Source organism: Electrona antarctica (genome assembly GCF_951216825.1).
Source record: "Electrona antarctica genome assembly, chromosome: 21".
Taxonomy (NCBI): Eukaryota; Metazoa; Chordata; class Actinopteri; order Myctophiformes; family Myctophidae; genus Electrona; species Electrona antarctica.
In genome coordinates this window covers 174,987-192,801 of record NC_136802.1, presented here as the reverse complement: position 1 = coordinate 192,801, position 17,815 = coordinate 174,987, and the positions used below count along the sequence as shown (strand labels likewise).

The window sequence follows — 17,815 nt, the reverse complement described above, 5'->3', positions numbered from 1 at the left end:
TTGAGGTAGTTTGACTTTACTGGAGTAATTCCAATTTTCTATACTTTTACTTCTACTACATTTCAGAGCCAAATATTGTACTTGTCTTTCACTCATGATGTCAGAACAGGCCAGCTTCATATATGGACCCTGGGCAGGGCCCCTGTCCATAGGGCAGGGGCCCTGCCCATAGCCTGGGCAGGGCCCCTGCCCATAGGGCAGGGATCCTGCCCAGGCTATGGGCAGGGCCCCAGCCCAGGCTATGGGCAGGGCCCCTGCCCTATGGACAGGGGCCCTGCCCAGGCTATGGGCAGGGCCCCTGCCCTATGGACAGGGGCCCTGCCCATAGCCTGGGCAGAGGGCACTGCACTCCCTGTGGGGGTGTGGAACGCGTGTGTCGAATTTGAAGTCGGTGGGGCGAACGGTTCTCGAGTTACGTGCATTACAGCCGTACACACACACACACGCACACACACACACACACACACACACACACACACACACACACACACACACACACACACACACACACACACACACACACACACACACAGTGCCTTTATAGTTAGATAAGATTATTACAAAACTTAACCACTTCAGCCCCATGTACATTTGACACATTGTGAGCTTGTAGATCTGCAAAAGATTGGGACATTCTGCATAATGACTTCTTTCTACTTTGGTACTTTAAGTACATTTTGATCATACATACGTCTGCCGTGGAGAACAGCCTCTCTGCAGTGGAGTCACACTGGAGAACAGCCTCTCTGCAGTGGAGTCACTGGAGAACAGCCTCTCTGCAGTGGAGTCACACTGGAGAACAGCCTCTCTGCAGTGGAGTCACTGGAGAACAGCCTCTCTGCAGTGGAGTCACACTGGAGAACAGCCTCTCTGCAGTGGAGTCACACTGGAGAACAGCCTCTCTGCAGTGGAGTCACACTGGAGAACAGCCTCTCTGCAGTGGAGTCACTGGAGAACAGCCTCTCTGCAGTGGAGTCACTGGAGAACAGCCTCTCTGCAGTGGAGTCACACTGGAGAACAGCCTCTCTGCAGTGGAGTCACTGGAGAACAGCCTCTCTGCAGTGGAGTCACACTGGAGAACAGCCTCTCTGCAGTGGAGTCACTGGAGAACAGCCTCTCTGCAGTGGAGTCACACTGGAGAACAGCCTCTCTGCAGTGGAGTCACCCATCAACACCTCCAACGTCTCAGGTTCTGTTCCACTGGAGATGAGCACACGTTGCTGCCTGGACTCCATCATGGCAGCTGTGAACATGGCCTGTGGAGGTTGAGAAGGTTCTCATCATTCAGATTCTGTATCTCATAGGAGGGCTGTGGGCAGTTCAGAAACCAGTCTGTGTCTCATAGGAGGGCTGTGGGCAGTTCAGAAACCAGTCTGTGTCGGCTGTGGGCAGTTCAGAAACCAGTCTGTGTCTGGGCAGTTCGGAAACTAGTCTGTGTCTCATAGGAGGGCTGTGGGCAGTTCAGAAACCAGTCTGTGTCCCATAGGAGGGCTGTGGGCAGTTCGGAAACTAGTCTGTGTCTCATAGGAGGGCTGTGGGCAGTTCAGAAACCAGTCTGTGTCCCATAGGAGGGCTGTGGGCTGTTCAGAAACCAGTCTGTGTCTCATAGGAGGGCTGTGGGCAGTTCAGAAACCAGTCGGTGTCCCATAGGAGGGCTGTGGGCTGTTCAGAAACCAGTCTGTGTCTCATAGGAGGGCTGTGGGCATTTCAGAATCTCATAGGAGGGCTGTGGGCAGTTCAGAAACCAGTCTGTGTCCCATAGGAGGGCTGTGGGCTGTTCAGAAACCAGTCTGTGTGGGCATTTCAGAATCTCATAGGAGGGCTGTGGGCAGTTCAGAAACCAGTCTGATGGCTCTCCTATGAGACACAGACTGGTTTCTGAACTGCCCACAGCCCTCCTATGAGACACAGACTGGTTTCTGAACTGCCCACAGCCCTCCTATGAGACACAGACTGGTTTCTGAACTGCCCACAACCCTCCTATGAGACACAGACTGGTTTCTGAACTGCCCACAACCCTCCTATGAGACACAGACTGGTTTCTGAACTGCCCACAGCCCTCCTATGAGACACAGACTGGTTTCTGAACTGCCCACAACCCTGCATGAGATGAGCTGGTTAAATATTGTTGTTGTTTCCACAGATATATTATGTTATGCTGTTAACATGCCCTCCACACCCTCTGTTTAGCACTTATATAACCTGTACAAACTCAGGGGGTCTTTGGAATAAAATTACAAAACAAAAAGATATAGTTTGAGAAACACTGTCTACCGTCTGTCTGTGTCTCATAGGAGGGCTGTGGGCAGTTCAGAAACCAGTCGGTGTCCCATAGGAGGGCTGTGGGCTGTTCAGAAACCAGTCTGTGTCTCATAGGAGGGCTGTGGGCATTTCAGAATCTCATAGGAGGGCTGTGGGCAGTTCAGAAACCAGTCTGATGGCTCTCCTATGAGACACAGACTGGTTTCTGAACTGCCCACAGCCCTCCTATGAGACACAGACTGGTTTCTGAACTGCCCACAGCCCTCCTATGAGACACAGACTGGTTTCTGAACTGCCCACAACCCTCCTATGAGACATAGACTGGTTTCTGAACTGCCCACAACCCTCCTATGAGACACAGACTGGTTTCTGAACTGCCCACAGCCCTCCTATGAGACACAGACTGGTTTCTGAACTGCCCACACCCCTCCTATGAGACACAGACTGGTTTCTGAACTGCCCACAACCCTCCTATGAGACACAGACTGGTTTCTGAACTGCCCACAACCCTCCTATGAGACACAGACTGAGTAGAAAAAATGTTGTGCTATTTTATCATGATTATTAGTGAGGACCTATTATATGAAGATAAGTTGAAAAGTGGTGAAGTGGTCCTTTAACTAAAAAAAAACGTTTGACAACTCTAAGGGGGGTCGCTCCCTACCCCTCCACCCCCTGCCCCCCCTCCCTGGCACAAACTATTTAACAATTTAATCTACAATCCAGTAGTATTTTACCTCGTGCTGTTCAGATATCTCACTGAATGGAACCAGAGTCTTTATTGAAGCGACTCCTGCATGAGATGAGCTGGTTAAATATTGTTGTTGTTTCCACAGATATATTATGTTATGCTGTTAACATGCCCTCCACACCCTCTGTTTAGCACTTATATAACCTGTACAAACTCAGGGGGTCTTTGGAATAAAATTACAAAACAAAAAGATATAGTTTGAGAAACACTGTCTACCGCATTCTATCAACACTACCCAGCATTGAGCTTGTAGATCAGCTGTTTTCAGTGAGCATGCGTGACACCGGCACGGCGTGACGTTTATGATCACGTGACCCTTGCACCGTTATGGGTGCGTTCGTTTCGTATCGTTTTGAGTCACCCCGCCCCGCCCCCAGTGCTGCCCTATGGCAGTGGTTCTCAAAGTGGGGTCCGGGGACCCCCAGGGGAACCAAATGGACCCTTATGGGTCTGTAACTCTGAGAGTGTACACATTGAACCAATTTGGTTCCATTTGTACACTCTCAGAGTTAAATTAACATTGATTTAACAATATAAATTGGGGTCCCAGAGATATAAATGCCATTAAATGGGGGTCCGTAGCCTAATGCATGTCAAACTGGGGGTCCTTGAAATGAAACAGGTTGAGAATCACTGCTAGAACCGTAAAGATCTTCGCTTATGGGGGTCTTTCATTGATTGATTGAAGCAATTATTAACAGTTTGCAGAATTACAGTACATTTCAAGCACAAACTCAATACAAACTGTTAACTGTGAGTGGACGACTCAATAAAGCATTACACTTGTTTACAAGAGGGTCCACCATGTTCAATTCATCATAACATTTAGAGACGTATTTAAAGTTTGACAGACAGAAAATAGCAGATCTACAAGCCCACAACACGTTGTGGTTGCAACGCACTGTGGGTTTGTAGATCTGCTATTTGTTTTCATCAGAAAGCTCTTCCTGGTTTCTCTTCTGCTCTGAAGAAAGGACAAGTGTCGCCACCATGTGGTTCATCATGACCTTACAGTGATTCTCAAAGTGGGGTCCTTGAGGGAGTTCCAGGGGGTCCCCACCAGGGGGTCCCCACTTCCCCAGCTAAATTATAGTTTAGAACCAAATGGACCCTTATGGGCCTGTAACTCTGAGTGTACAAATGGAACCAAATGGACCCTTATGGGTCTGTAACTAGTGTACAAATGGAACCAAATGGACCCTTATGGGTCTGTAACTCTGAGTGTACAAATGGAACCAAATTGACCCTTATGGGTCTGTAACTCTGAGTGTACAAATGGAACCAACGGGTCCATTTGGTTCCATTTTACACTCTCAAATCAACATTGATTTTTACCATTAAATGGGGTGCTGTAGACTAATTCATGTCAAACTGGGGGTCCTTGAAATTAAACGGGTTGAGAATCACTGCTAGAACCGTAAACATCTTCTCTTATGGGGGTCCCTGGCATATATTTTCTAACGGGGTCCGCGGGGCTGATTAGTGTCATTTTGGGGGTCCTTGACATGAAAAGGTTTGGGAACCTGCTGAGCTGCTCTGTGATGCAGAATGCATTGAAAAGTGGGTATTAGCGCCATCTGGTGGTTGAATTATACTGACAGAGCTACAGTTATACTTCTTCCGTCCGACAGTGTTTCACAACAATGTTGTCAAAGGCGCGAGCTCTTACACCCACCTCCGGTGAAGGGTTTGCAAAATAAAAGCTTTAGCTACGCGTCAAGTTAATTCGTCAAAAGTCCGCCGTGTTTCCGCTTTTCCCTTCAAAATAAAAGAGAGCTGCCGGAAACAGCCGAACTACGCAGCTCGGCTGTTGTCGTACGAGCGGGACTGAGCATGCGCTGTGTGCGTTAGCTTTAGCTATCGTTAGCTTTATGCCATCTTCATGGATATTATCATATTAATACGTGTTTAAGTGTTTTATTGGTGTTCTAAAAAATAGAAGATTATTTAACACAAACTGTCGATTCAAATAAAGAAAGTTTTACAACAAATAAAGTCTCGTTTTTACGTCATGAAGACACACAGCTAGCTGGTTAGCTAATGGCTAGCGGCTAGCTGGCTAGCTAGTCACGTCACATTATAATACAGAAACTTCCGGTGTGTTACGTCGAAATCCACGACCTTATGTAATTCTGTGACTCGGCACTGCGGCTGCGCAGTCGTCGAAAACAGCCGAAATACGAACCCTAAACATCGGCTGTTTTCGACGCGCGTCACCGTCGTACGGATGAAACACACGCTGCCGCATCCTGCGGCTGTCGGTTGTCACCATGGTTGTCACCGCCAGGTGGCAGCAATGCCTACATTCTGCCTGTATCTGCTTGTGTTGTGGCGTATGCTGTATGTTTAGAATTAGAATGCATATTTTATGGCACTGGTTCCCACACTTTTTCATGTCTGTCAAGGACCCCCACATTGACTTTGTGTCAATGTGGGGGTCCTTGACATGAAAAGGTGTGGGAACCTGCGGACCCCCATTTGAAAAGATATGCCAGGGACCCCCATGAGAGAATAATTGTATGGCTCTATAGCAGGGATTCTCAACCTGTTTAATTTCAAGGACCCCCAGTTTGACATGCATTAGTCTACAGACCCCCATTTAATGATATTTCTATCTCTGGGGCCCCAATTTATATTGTAAAATCAATGTTAATTTAACTCTGAGAGTGTACTAATGGAACCAAATGGACCTGGAACTCCCTCAAGGACCCCTGGGGGTCCCTGGACGGACCCCACTTCGGGAACTACTGTTTTAGGAACCATTATGAAGCAACATGTATAAATGTAACCTAAATGTAGGCTACTCAACTGGCCATGTTATAAACCTAACTAATACTAACCTAGTGGCAGCGGTGGCCGAACGGATAGCGGAGCGGTCTTGATACCGGAAGGTCGCCAGTTAGAGCGACCTTGGTTAGAGTGGGTGACAATGTTATCACACGTAAAGATGAAATTACCTACCTAGGTTCCATCCTGGAGGCTAATCTTTCCGGTGATAAAATGGCCACCAACGTAATCAAAAAAGTCAACCATAGAACAAGATTCCTCTACAGGATCTCCTCACTGGTCAACAAAAACACCTTGAAGACCTTAACAGGAGCCCTTGTACAGGGATTCTTTGACTATGCATGCACCTCCTGGTACCACAGCACCTCAAAGGCCCTTAAAACCAGGCTCCAGACTTCCCAAAACAAACTGGTCAGGCTCCTACTTGATCTAGCCCCCCGAACCCACCTCACCCCTGCCCACTTCGACAGGCTGGAATGGCTTAGGGTCGACGACAGAGTACAGCATCTTGCAATGGGTCTGGTCCACAAGATTCGATACACCACCAAGATACCCATGTACCTGTCTAGATACTTCCTTAATGTTAACGAAGTCCACACCCACAACACCAGAGGGAGTGCAACGAACCATGTACAACCCAGATTCGGCACAAACAAGGGACTAAATTCTTTTCGCTCCTATGCCACCAAAATGTGGAACGCCCTACCAACTGTCATTAAGACATGCGAATCCCTTGACTCCTTCAAAACCGCTCTCAAAGGGCACCTACGGATGGCTGCAATTCGAAACTGGCCCCCGTTAAATCTGAATCCCCCCCCACCGCCCCCCCTTTTTTTCCCCCTCACTGTATATATCTCTTTTCCCTTTTTACCTCCTTTATGATGAATTCCTGTTCTGTCTATAGAAGTGTCTATTTGTACGTCTCTAAATGTTTTGATGATTTGAACATGGTGGACCCTATTGGAAACAAGTGTAATGCTTAATTGGGTCGTCCACTCACAGTTAACAGCCTTTGTATTGAGTTTGTGCTTGAAATGTACTGTAATTCTGCAAACTGTTAATAAATTCTTCAATCAATCAATCAATCAATCAATCAATCAGCGGTCCGACACGTTAAAATTACCACCGCTGAAGTGCCCTTGAACAAGGCATTGAACCACTACGATGAAATGTGTTCTATGAGCAGGGCCTGGCTGGAAACAAGTTCTTGAGCTTAGCCCAGATACCCTGGGTAAATATAGTAATCATCAGTTAACCTAAATGTACTCAACTGGCCAGTTATAAACCTAACTAATACTAACCTAGTTAACCTAAATGTACTCAACTGGCCAGACAGTTCACACTAAAAGATGTCTTTTTTTATAGGTTAAATATAATATGCTTAAAGAATTCACCTCATTGTTTAAATGAAGGATTAATGGGTTTAAATAAGTATTTATTATCAGTACATTTCAAGCACAAAATACAAAAACTGTTAACTGTGAGTGGACGACACCATAAAGCATTACACTTGTTTACAAGAGGGTCCACCATTTTCTGCATGTTTTCAAATGGGGGTCCCATGGGGGTCCCCCCCTCTAAGGGGGTCCGCGGGGCTAATTCGTGACATTTGGGGGTCCTTCATATGAAAAGTTTGAGAACCAATGCCCTGTGGTGTTGCCAGGTCTGCTCGTTGTAAGCGACGTTGGTTGGGCTTGTTTTTATGTACAGACTGAAATGAAATGAAATGAAATCTATATTTACCCAGGGTATCTGGGCTAAGCTCAAGAACTTGTTTCCAGCCAGGCCCTGCTCATAGAACACATTTCATCGTAGTGGTTGATGCCTTGTTCAAGGGCATTTCAGCGGTGGTAATTTTTAACGTGTCGGACGGCTGGTTCGAACTGGGAACCTTCCGGTATCTAGACCGCGCCGCTATCCGTTCGGCCACCGCTGCCACATTAAACATTGGTCACCGTCTAAATGTAGTTATCTGTGGTTTGTTTCCTAAAGTAAAGTGTGTTTATAAACCAGCAGTGAATTAATACTCAAACATTCTCACGCCAAGGACCTTCACTGTCTCCACATTAATATAAATTAATTTTGTCCACGGCTTGTTTTCATAACCTAGATTGCTTAATGTCTCAGAGAATGTGGCAACAACCGCCCCGCCCGCCCGGTGTGTGCTGAGAGGCAAAACCCAGCGCTCCCTGGTGTAACGCGGGAACAGGGCGCGGGGAGACGGAGGAGGTTGAGTTTGTTATGAGATTCATTTATTTATTCATCTTCAGACCTTCTGTTCACACACTTTATAATTTATACTGGTCTGTTAGCCCTGGAAACAGGTCTCTGTGGATGTAGCAGCTAATGTGGCTAACAGCTAGCACGGTTAGGCTGAAACAACCTCAAAGTTTGTGCCTTAAAACTAAAAGTTTACTTCATAGTTTGGTGGTTGTTGCAGCTAGCCTAGCCTAGCCTAGCCTGTTAGCCACTCAGCTAACGGTCTGTCTGCTTCAACAACAACACAAAGGAAGAACCTGGGGGTCAGAACCCTCCATCCTAAGGACAGAAACATGGAGGCCTTCCAGAAGGTGGAGAAGATCGGAGAAGGAACTTATGGAGTTGTTTATAAAGCTAAGAACAAAGTGACCGGAGAGACTGTGGCTCTGAAGAAGATCAGGCTGGACACGTAAGAGGAGTTGTTGTTGTTGTTGTTATTATTATTAATGTGTTCATGTTGTTGAGTCTGAGAGGCACGACTGACTGTCTGGTTTCTAATGGGATGAGAGACACAGACACACACACACACACACACACACACACACACACACACACACACACACACACACACAGAGACACAACAATGAGCTACTACTCACTGCATCAAATCAAAACAACGCTGTGTGAGTAAAATCAGTGTCCATAGCCCATTCAAGGAACCCATAGCTCTGGTCCATAGCCCTAATGCTTAATTCAAGGCAGAATTAACCATCAGGGCTATGGACTAGCCCGTCTCCGGACCCCCCGGGTTGAGCTCCTTTGGACCTACATAAAGTCATCAAAATGTCAGAAACTTTAACGTAGGGTTCCGAAAGGAGCTAGGCTATGGACCAGAGCTAAAGGAACCCCTCAGAGCCCCTTTCGGGACCCAGCAAGGTTACCTTCTCTGTATGTGGACGGTAACGCTATGGTCCCTGCATGGGGTTCCACATGTTTTGATGCAAATGTCCAAAAAAAGATCAAATCCATCTATGATAGTCTTGATCCAAAGCTATAAATTGACTATATGTCAACTTATATTGGTTAATACTAGTTGATACATTGTTACCCAGCTGATAAACTGTTAATACTAGTTGATACATTGTTACCCAGCTGATAAACTGTTAATACTAGTAACTTGATACATTGTTACCCAGCTGATAAACTGTTAATACTAGTTGATACATTGTTACCCAGCTGATAAACTGTTAATACTAGTTGATACATTGTTACCATGCAGCTGATAAACTATTAATACTAGTTGATACATTGTTACCCAGCTGATAAACTGTTAATACTAGTTGATACATTGTTACCATGCAGCTGATAAACTGTTAATACTAGTTGATACATTGTTACCCAGCTGATAAACTGTTAATACTAGTTGATACATTGTTACCCAGCTGATAAACTATTAATACTAGTTGATACATTGTTACCATGCAGCTGATAAACTATTAATACTAGTTGATACATTGTTACCATGCAGCTGATAAACTATTAATACTAGTTGATACATTGTTACCATGCAGCTGATAAACTATTAATACTAGTTGATACATTGTTACCATGCAGCTGATAAACTGTTAATACTAGTTGATACATTGTTACCATGCAGCTGATAAACTATTAATACTAGTTGATACATTGTTACCCAGCTGATAAACTGTTAATACTAGTTGATACATTGTTACCATGCAGCTGATAAACTGTTAATACTAGTTGATACATTGTTACCATGCAGCTGATAAACTATTAATACTAGTTGATACATTGTTACCCAGCTGATAAACTGTTAATACTAGTTGATACATTGTTACCCAGCTGATAAACTGTTAATACTAGTTGATACATTGTTACCATGCAGCTGATAAACTGTTAATACTAGTTGATACATTGTTACCATGCAGCTGATAAACTGTTAATACTAGTTGATACATTGTTACCCAGCTGATAAACTGTTAATACTAGTTGATACATTGTTACCCAGCTGATAAACTATTAATACTAGTTGATACATTGTTACCCAGCTGATAAACTGTTAATACTAGTTGATACATTGTTACCCAGCTGATAAACTATTAATACTAGTTGATACATTGTTACCCAGCTGATAAACTATTAATACTAGTTGATACATTGTTACCCAGCTGATAAACTGTTAATACTAGTTGATACATTGTTACCATGCAGCTGATAAACTATTAATACTAGTTGATACATTGTTACCATGCAGCTGATAAACTATTAATACTAGTTGATACATTGTTACCCAGCTGATAAACTGTTAATACTAGTTGATACATTGTTACCATGCAGCTGATAAACTGTTAATACTAGTTGATACATTGTTACCATGCAGCTGATAAACTATTAATACTAGTTGATACATTGTTACCCAGCTGATAAACTGTTAATACTAGTTGATACATTGTTACCATGCAGCTGATAAACTATTAATACTAGTTGATACATTGTTACCATGCAGCTGATAAACTGTTAATACTAGTTGATACATTGTTACCATGCAGCTGATAAACTATTAATACTAGTTGATACATTGTTACCTAGCTGATAAACTATTAATACTAGTTGATACATTGTTACCCAGCTGATAAACTATTAATACTAGTTGATACATTGTTACCCAGCTGATAAACTGTTAATACTAGTTGATACATTGTTACCCAGCTGATAAACTGTTAATACTAGTTGATACATTGTTACCATGCAGCTGATAAACTATTAATACTAGTTGATACATTGTTACCCAGCTGATAAACTGTTAATACTAGTTGATACATTGTTACCATGCAGCTGATAAACTATTAATACTAGTTGATACATTGTTACCCAGCTGATAAACTGTTAATACTAGTTGATACATTGTTACCATGCAGCTGATAAACTATTAATACTAGTTGATACATTGTTACCATGCAGCTGATAAACTATTAATACTAGTTGATACATTGTTACCATGCAGCTGATAAACTATTAATACTAGTTGATACATTGTTACCATGCAGCTGATAAACTATTAATACTAGTTGATACATTGTTACCATGCAGCTGATAAACTATTAATACTAGTTGATACATTGTTACCCAGCTGATAAACTATTAATACTAGTTGATACATTGTTACCCAGCTGATAAACTGTTAATACTAGTTGATACATTGTTACCCAGCTGATAAACTATTAATACTAGTTGATACATTGTTACCCAGCTGATAAACTATTAATACTAGTTGATACATTGTTACCCAGCTGATAAACTGTTAATACTAGTTGATACATTGTTACCCAGCTGATAAACTGTTAATACTAGTTGATACATTGTTACCCAGCTGATAAACTGTTAATACTAGTTGATACATTGTTACCCAGCTGATAAACTGTTAATACTAGTAACTTGATACATTGTTACCCAGCTGATAAACTATTAATACTAGTTGATACATTGTTACCCAGCTGATAAACTGTTAATACTAGTTGATACATTGTTACCATGCAGCTGATAAACTATTAATACTAGTTGATACATTGTTACCCAGCTGATAAACTGTTAATACTAGTTGATACATTGTTACCATGCAGCTGATAAACACCATAGCCAATTAGCCATAGGCTTTCTTTAAGTATTCAATCAAACATTGCGAGGGTTGCTGAAGTTTGTTACTGGAATTAATATTTTAACAGGCAGGTTATATAAGTGGCGATCAGATCAGAGATAGTTATGTAATCAACAGATAAAAGGTCTTGTACTTAAAAAATGGCACTGGGCCAAATATGATAGTCTCTACCATACCCTAGCAAAATGCTATTTCATATAAAGAATAATATAGAACTATCATCTATTCCCCCTCTCCACTGTGCTCTGTTTGTCTTGCATTTAGCTACAACTTAGATTAGGTTTCCATATTTAAGCATTAAATAATAAAATATGAATCGAATGCTTCTTTTGCCAAATGTTAAAACATGATTAGCACTAGCGTTGACAACCTTTCAGTCTTATGTAAAGGTTAACATGTAATGTAGAGATACCATGTTATTATGTAGATTGATGTAATCCAGAGAGTAGAGATAACATGTTATGTAGACTGAATGATGCCAGGTAGGTTCGTTTGTTGACCTTCCATCCTGTAGTTTCCATGGTAACCGGAATGCTCGCCTTAAAACACTTGCCCCCATTTTTTGAGCCCCTCCTATATTCAGCTATTAGTGTGGATTACCTCGCTCACTGTAAATTGCTCTGGATTAAGAGCATCTGATAAATGACTAGATCCTAATTGTATGATTGCTGCTCTTCATGCAGGGAAACAGAAGGTGTTCCGAGCACGGCCATCCGAGAGATCTCCCTCCTGAAAGAACTCAGCCACCCAAACATCGTCAAGTAAGTTCTGAAGTTTACTTAATGCTTAACACCTGCTTAATGCGACACTGTCACATGTTCTGTCATCTGTCAGTTCACAGTTCACACAGTAACGTTAGAGTGTGTGTGTGTGTGACTGTGTGTGTGTGCGTGCGTGTGTGTGTGTGTGCGTGTGTGTGTGTCTTGTGTGTGTGTCTTGTGTGTGTGTTCGTTCCAGGCTCCGTGACGTCATCCACACAGAAAACAAGCTCTATCTTGTGTTTGAGTTCCTTCACCAGGACCTCAAGAAGTTCATGGACTCCTCGTCGGTCTCTGGCATCCCTCTACCTCTGGTGAAGGTAAATATATAGCTAAAATAACCATCTCTACCTCTGGTGAAGGTAAGATAAACATCCCTCTACCTCTGGTGAAGGTAAATATATAGCTAAAATAACCATCTCTACCTCTGGTGACGGTAAGATAAACATCCCTCTACCTCTGGTGAAGGTAAATATATAGCTAAAATAATCATCTCTACCTCTGGTGAAGGTAAGATAAACATCCCTCTACCTCTGGTGAAGGTAAATATATAGCTAAAATAATCATTTCTACCTCTGGTGAAGGTAAGATAAACATCCCTCTACCTCTGGTGAAGGTAAATATATAGCTAAAATAATCATTTCTACCTCTGGTGAAGGCATATTAAGGTTGTGCGGTTTTTCGGTATTTACGGTTGATACGTACGGTTCTTTACGGTTTCGTCGGCTAAACCGTTTCACCTGACATGAGCGTTGAGTGGCCGTGATTATTGTTTATAGAAGCAGTAGAGAATGATTATTGTTTATAGAAGCAGTAGAGAATGATTATTGTTTATAGAAGCAGTAGAGAATGATTATTGTTTATAGAAGCAGTAGAGAATGATTATTGTTTATAGAAGCAGTAGAGAATGGCAGCATCAAATAATGCTAGTTTTCATGATCCACCCGTCCGTCCGGCCGTCCGTGTGTGTGTGTGTGTGTGTGTGGCCCACTCTCTGTCAGCCATATAAACTAAAGTCAGTAGATGATGCTGAAATAAATAATAATGTGATGTGAGAGAACGGCTGCCTGTGTGAGTTAATTATACCTGGCCGTGCTGCGGAGCGCGTGCAGAAAATAGCCGATCTACAAGCTTACAGCGCGTCGTCGCACATTGCAGGGAATGATGGTTGCTGCATATTTTCCAATGCCGGAGCGGTTGCGCAAAGACCCGCCCGGCAGCACTGTTTAACCCATTCCTGTCTGTGCTCCTCAGAGCTACCTGTTCCAGCTGCTCCAAGGCCTGGCGTTCTGCCACTCCCACAGAGTCCTCCACAGAGACCTGAAGCCCCAGAACCTCCTCATCAACGCCCAGGGGGAGATCAAGCTGGCAGACTTTGGCCTGGCGAGAGCCTTCGGTGTTCCTGTCCGCACGTACACGCATGAGGTGAGTGTTCCTGTCCGCACGAACACCCACTGTCCGCACGTACACCCACGAGGTGAGTGTTCCTGTCCGCACGAACACCCACTGTCCGCACGTACACCCACGAGGTGAGTGTTCCTGTCCGCACGTACACTCACGAGGTGAGTGTTCCTGTCCGCACGTACACTCACGAGGTGAGCTATACAGGTGTACTGTGTTTTAAGGTGGTAACGCTGGTTCTGATGTGTTTTTAAGGTGGTAACACTAGTTCTGATGTGTTTTTAAGGTGTAAACACTGGTTCTGATTTGTTTTTAAGGTGGTAACGCTGGTTCTGATGTGTTTTTAAGGTGGTAACACTAGTTCTGATGTGTTTTTAAGGTGTAAACACTGGTTCTGATGTGTTTTTAAGGTGGTAACGCTGTGGTAATGTTTTTAAGGTGGTAACGCTGTGGTACAGGGCTCCAGAGATCCTCCTGGGCTGTAAGTACTACTCCACAGCCGTCGACATCTGGAGTCTAGGATGCATCTTCGCCGAGATGGTAAACCTTTAACCCATTTAGACCTGAGGATGATTCTAAAAAAATGTCTTCTAAATCCTAACAGTTTTCTTAAAAAAAACGATGTTTCTATCTCAGTGGTTCTCAAACATCTTCATGTCAAGGACCCCCAGAATTATCTGTATTTGGCCGCCGACCCCCATCTGAAAATATATACATGTAGTTCCAGGGACCTCCCAGAAGCAACGATTTGAGTTAAAAACGTTCAGTCTGACAGAATATATATTCAATGATTTTCAAAAATAGCAGACCTACAAGCTCGTAGCGCGGCACTCGGTGCCGCGCTATGAGCTTGTAGATCTGCTATTTTTCAATAGCTAAGGTATAGCGATGCTTAAAACACAAAGGGGTTCCCGTTTTTAATGGGTTAAAACGCAAGTGTACTGAGAAACGTCATAATTACTGAACTAATATACCCGAGCTCCTCCGCTCACCAGATCACCAGGAGGGCCTTGTTCCCCGGGGACTCGGAGATCGACCAGCTGTTCCGGATCTTCCGGACTCTGGGAACGCCAGACGAGACCGTGTGGCCCGGGGTGACCTCCATGCCCGACTACAAGCCCTCCTTCCCCAAGTGGGCTCGCCAGGACCTGACCAAGGTGGTGCCGCTGCTGGACGAGGACGGACGAGAGCTGATCGCCGTGAGTAGATGTTTTTATTGGTTATTTTATTTTTAGACCTGAGTTCGATTCTACAAAATGTCTTTATGTCAGTGGTTCTCAACCATTTTCATGTCAAGGACCCCCAAATTTGTATTTGGCCGCCGACCCCCATCTGAAAATATGTTGTTCCAGGGACTCACGTTCGCTGTGAAAGAAGATTTGCGCCACATTTTCATGATTTTTCAAAAATAGCAGATCTACAAGCGCTATGAGCTTGTAGATCTGCTATTTTTCAATAGCTAACGTATAACATGATGCTTAAGTTAAAACACCAAAAGGGGTTCCCGCCCAGAAAGAGACCTGAGGCAGATTCTACAAATGCCTTCTAAATGTCTCTAATGTTTTCGAACCGCGACATTGGTGTGTGTGTGTGTGTGTGTGTGTGTGTATATGTGTATATATATATATATATATATATATATATATATATATATATATATATATGTATATATATGTGTATATATATATATATATATATATGTATATGTATATGTATATATATATATACATATACACATTTGGCCTCCGACTCCCATCTGGAAAATGTTTAGTGCCAAGGGAAGAAGAGAAGATTCTAAATGAAAACATTTTTCAAACACTCAAAAATATCAGATGTACAAGCTCATGTGTGTGGGAAGGTGTTGCTACTCCCATGCGGCTGTATGTGATAATTAGTGTATCGGGGTGCCCGACCGCTCAAAGCGCGATCGGGATCGGCCCGATCAACATCAAGAATGTTTGATATTTGCTCTGCCCCGCCCCGTGTGTGGTGCTATCAGATTATCCTGTAGTGTGTGGTGCTATCAGATTATCCTGTAGTGTGTGGTGCTATCAGATTATCCTGTAGTGTGTGGTGCTATCAGATTATCCTGTAGTGTGTGGTGCTATCAGATTATCCTGTAGTGTGTGGTGCTATCAGATTATCCTGTAGTGTGTGGTGCTATCAGATTATCCTGTAGTGTGTGGTGCTATCAGATTATCCTGTAGTGTGTGGTGCTATCAGATTATCCTGTAGTGTGTGGTGCTATCAGATTATCCTGTAGTGTGTGGTGCTATCAGATTATCCTGTAGTGTGTGGTGCTATCAGATTATCCTGTAGTGTGTGGTGCTATCAGATTATCCTGTAGTGTGTGGTGCTATCAGATTTCAGATTGAAAAAAATCGGCTAGTATAAGGCCACCTTAAGGGCTCCATTTACGTCAGCGCTAAACCCCTTATCCCTAAACATCTTTGCCTTTTTTACTAGTTTCTAAAACATTTTTGAATAGTTAAAATGGCCAGCCTACAAGCTCACAACGTGTCAATGTAGATTGGCAGAAATGTTTTGCAAAATAGTAACAAAAAAAAAGGCGAAGTTTAGGGATAAGGGGTTTAGCGGTGACGAAAATGGAGCCCTAAGTTTATGAATGATTGTATTTCTATCTTATAATTCTTTCCGTTTTCGTTTCTCTTCCAGCAAATGCTGACCTACGACCCCAACAAGAGGTTATCTGCCAAAAACGCCCTGGTTCACCGCTTCTTCCGTGATGTCACCATGCCCGTACCCCACCTGAGGCTCTGATTGGTCACCCCCCCCACCCCTGCGACTCTAAACCACAGACAGGGTTGTTCTTGGCAGTAACGTCTGAATTAATGACCTCTGTGTGACTTCACTTCATTCCAGTTGTTGTTAGAAGAGGGAACGTTCCCACAATGTCACTAATGGTGCCTTTAAAAAGAAACACATCATTCCCATAAAAAGGTTCTAGCAGCAATTTAAGATAATAAGGTGTTCTGTGTGACGTTGTGCCTGTTCCTGATGCCGCTTAACTGGAATCTGTAAAACGTTATAATAATCTATAGGTTCTATGACACACAGCAGCCATGTCTGAAACAAGGTTTAGGCCCGTTTTACACTACAATAACTTTGGTTCTAGAACTGGTTCCTTTTCAGAACGAAGGAACCACCAGTGTGTCCCAGGCCTGTCTATGAAGGAGGTTAAGGAACCACCAGTGTGTCCCAGGCCTGTCTATGAAGGAGGTTAAGGAACCAGTATGGCTGCTGTCTGTGTTTAGACTGTCTGTTCTGTGCTTCAGACTGTCTGTGTTTAGACTGTCTGTGCTTCAGACTGTCTGTGCATAGAGAGTCTGTTCTGTGTTTCATACTGTCTGATTTAAAGGAATAACTTTGGACTGAATGAAGGCCCCCTTGTTGGGGTTTCTATTATAACCACCCCCCCACCCCCTGAAAAGATAAAACTCATTAAAATGCAGATTTAGAACTACAAGCTCCCAACTCATCATTGCAATGCGATGCAGTGTGAGCTTGTAGATCTGCTATTTGTTTGGGGGGGGGGGGGGGGGGGGGGGGGGGGGGTGGTGTCAGAACAACTCTTATCTGGTTCTCGGTGAGAGACTCAAACCAAACCTTTTGTCTGACTTTTATTTGTATTGATTGAGTTAAGTTGAGTTTAGCGTCTTTTCTGTTGTCTCCACCTTTCAGTAAATAACCAGAGAGTTGTTCATGGTTATAAACATGCTGCCTCTCCCAGTACGATGTAAGATAGTCATTTTCTCTTTAGTTTATAGCTGACTTCTAGTTCTAAATTGAACCCCCCCTAAATTATTATTTGATTTATTTTGTAATACTGTACGAGTGTACGTTATATAAGTTTTGTTTTAATGCAGATTTTATAGGAACGTTTTTCACATCTAGATTTTAAAGCCAAAAGTAATTTTTTGTATGTTTATTTACACAAAAGAATAAAAACTTGTTCAAGTC

General features: G+C 43.1%; 1 protein-coding gene across 2 annotated transcripts; it reads left to right on the top strand.

Annotated features, from left to right (window-relative positions):
- Positions 1 to 7,995: 7,995 nt before the first annotated feature.
- Positions 7,996 to 17,815, top strand: cdk2 (cyclin dependent kinase 2). 2 transcript variants are annotated; one of them, XR_013788654.1, is made up of 8 exons: positions 7,996 to 8,468; positions 12,359 to 12,436; positions 12,633 to 12,753; positions 13,688 to 13,858; positions 14,273 to 14,374; positions 14,830 to 15,033; positions 16,511 to 17,031; positions 17,075 to 17,815. XR_013788654.1 is itself a non-coding variant. In XM_079491094.1 (7 exons), exons 1-7 carry the CDS (start codon positions 8,353 to 8,355, stop codon positions 16,613 to 16,615), a joined length of 897 nt encoding a protein of 298 aa, XP_079347220.1. In that variant the 5' UTR covers positions 7,996 to 8,352; the 3' UTR covers positions 16,616 to 17,815. The 2 variants fall into 2 exon arrangements, 1 of the variants encoding a protein (XP_079347220.1); XM_079491094.1 differs by having other exon boundaries at positions 16,511 to 17,815.

Excerpts from the sequence above, each read along its gene's own strand:
- cdk2 (XM_079491094.1), top strand. The coding sequence starts at position 8,353 with ATGGAGGCCTTCCAGAAGGTGGAGAAGATCGGAGAAGGAACTTATGGA. Across the intron at positions 8,469-12,358 it reads AAGAAGATCAGGCTGGACAC|GGAAACAGAAGGTGTTCCGA; the intron begins GTAAGAGGAGTT and ends CTCTTCATGCAG. Across the intron at positions 13,859-14,272 it reads TCCGCACGTACACGCATGAG|GTGGTAACGCTGTGGTACAG; the intron begins GTGAGTGTTCCT and ends AATGTTTTTAAG.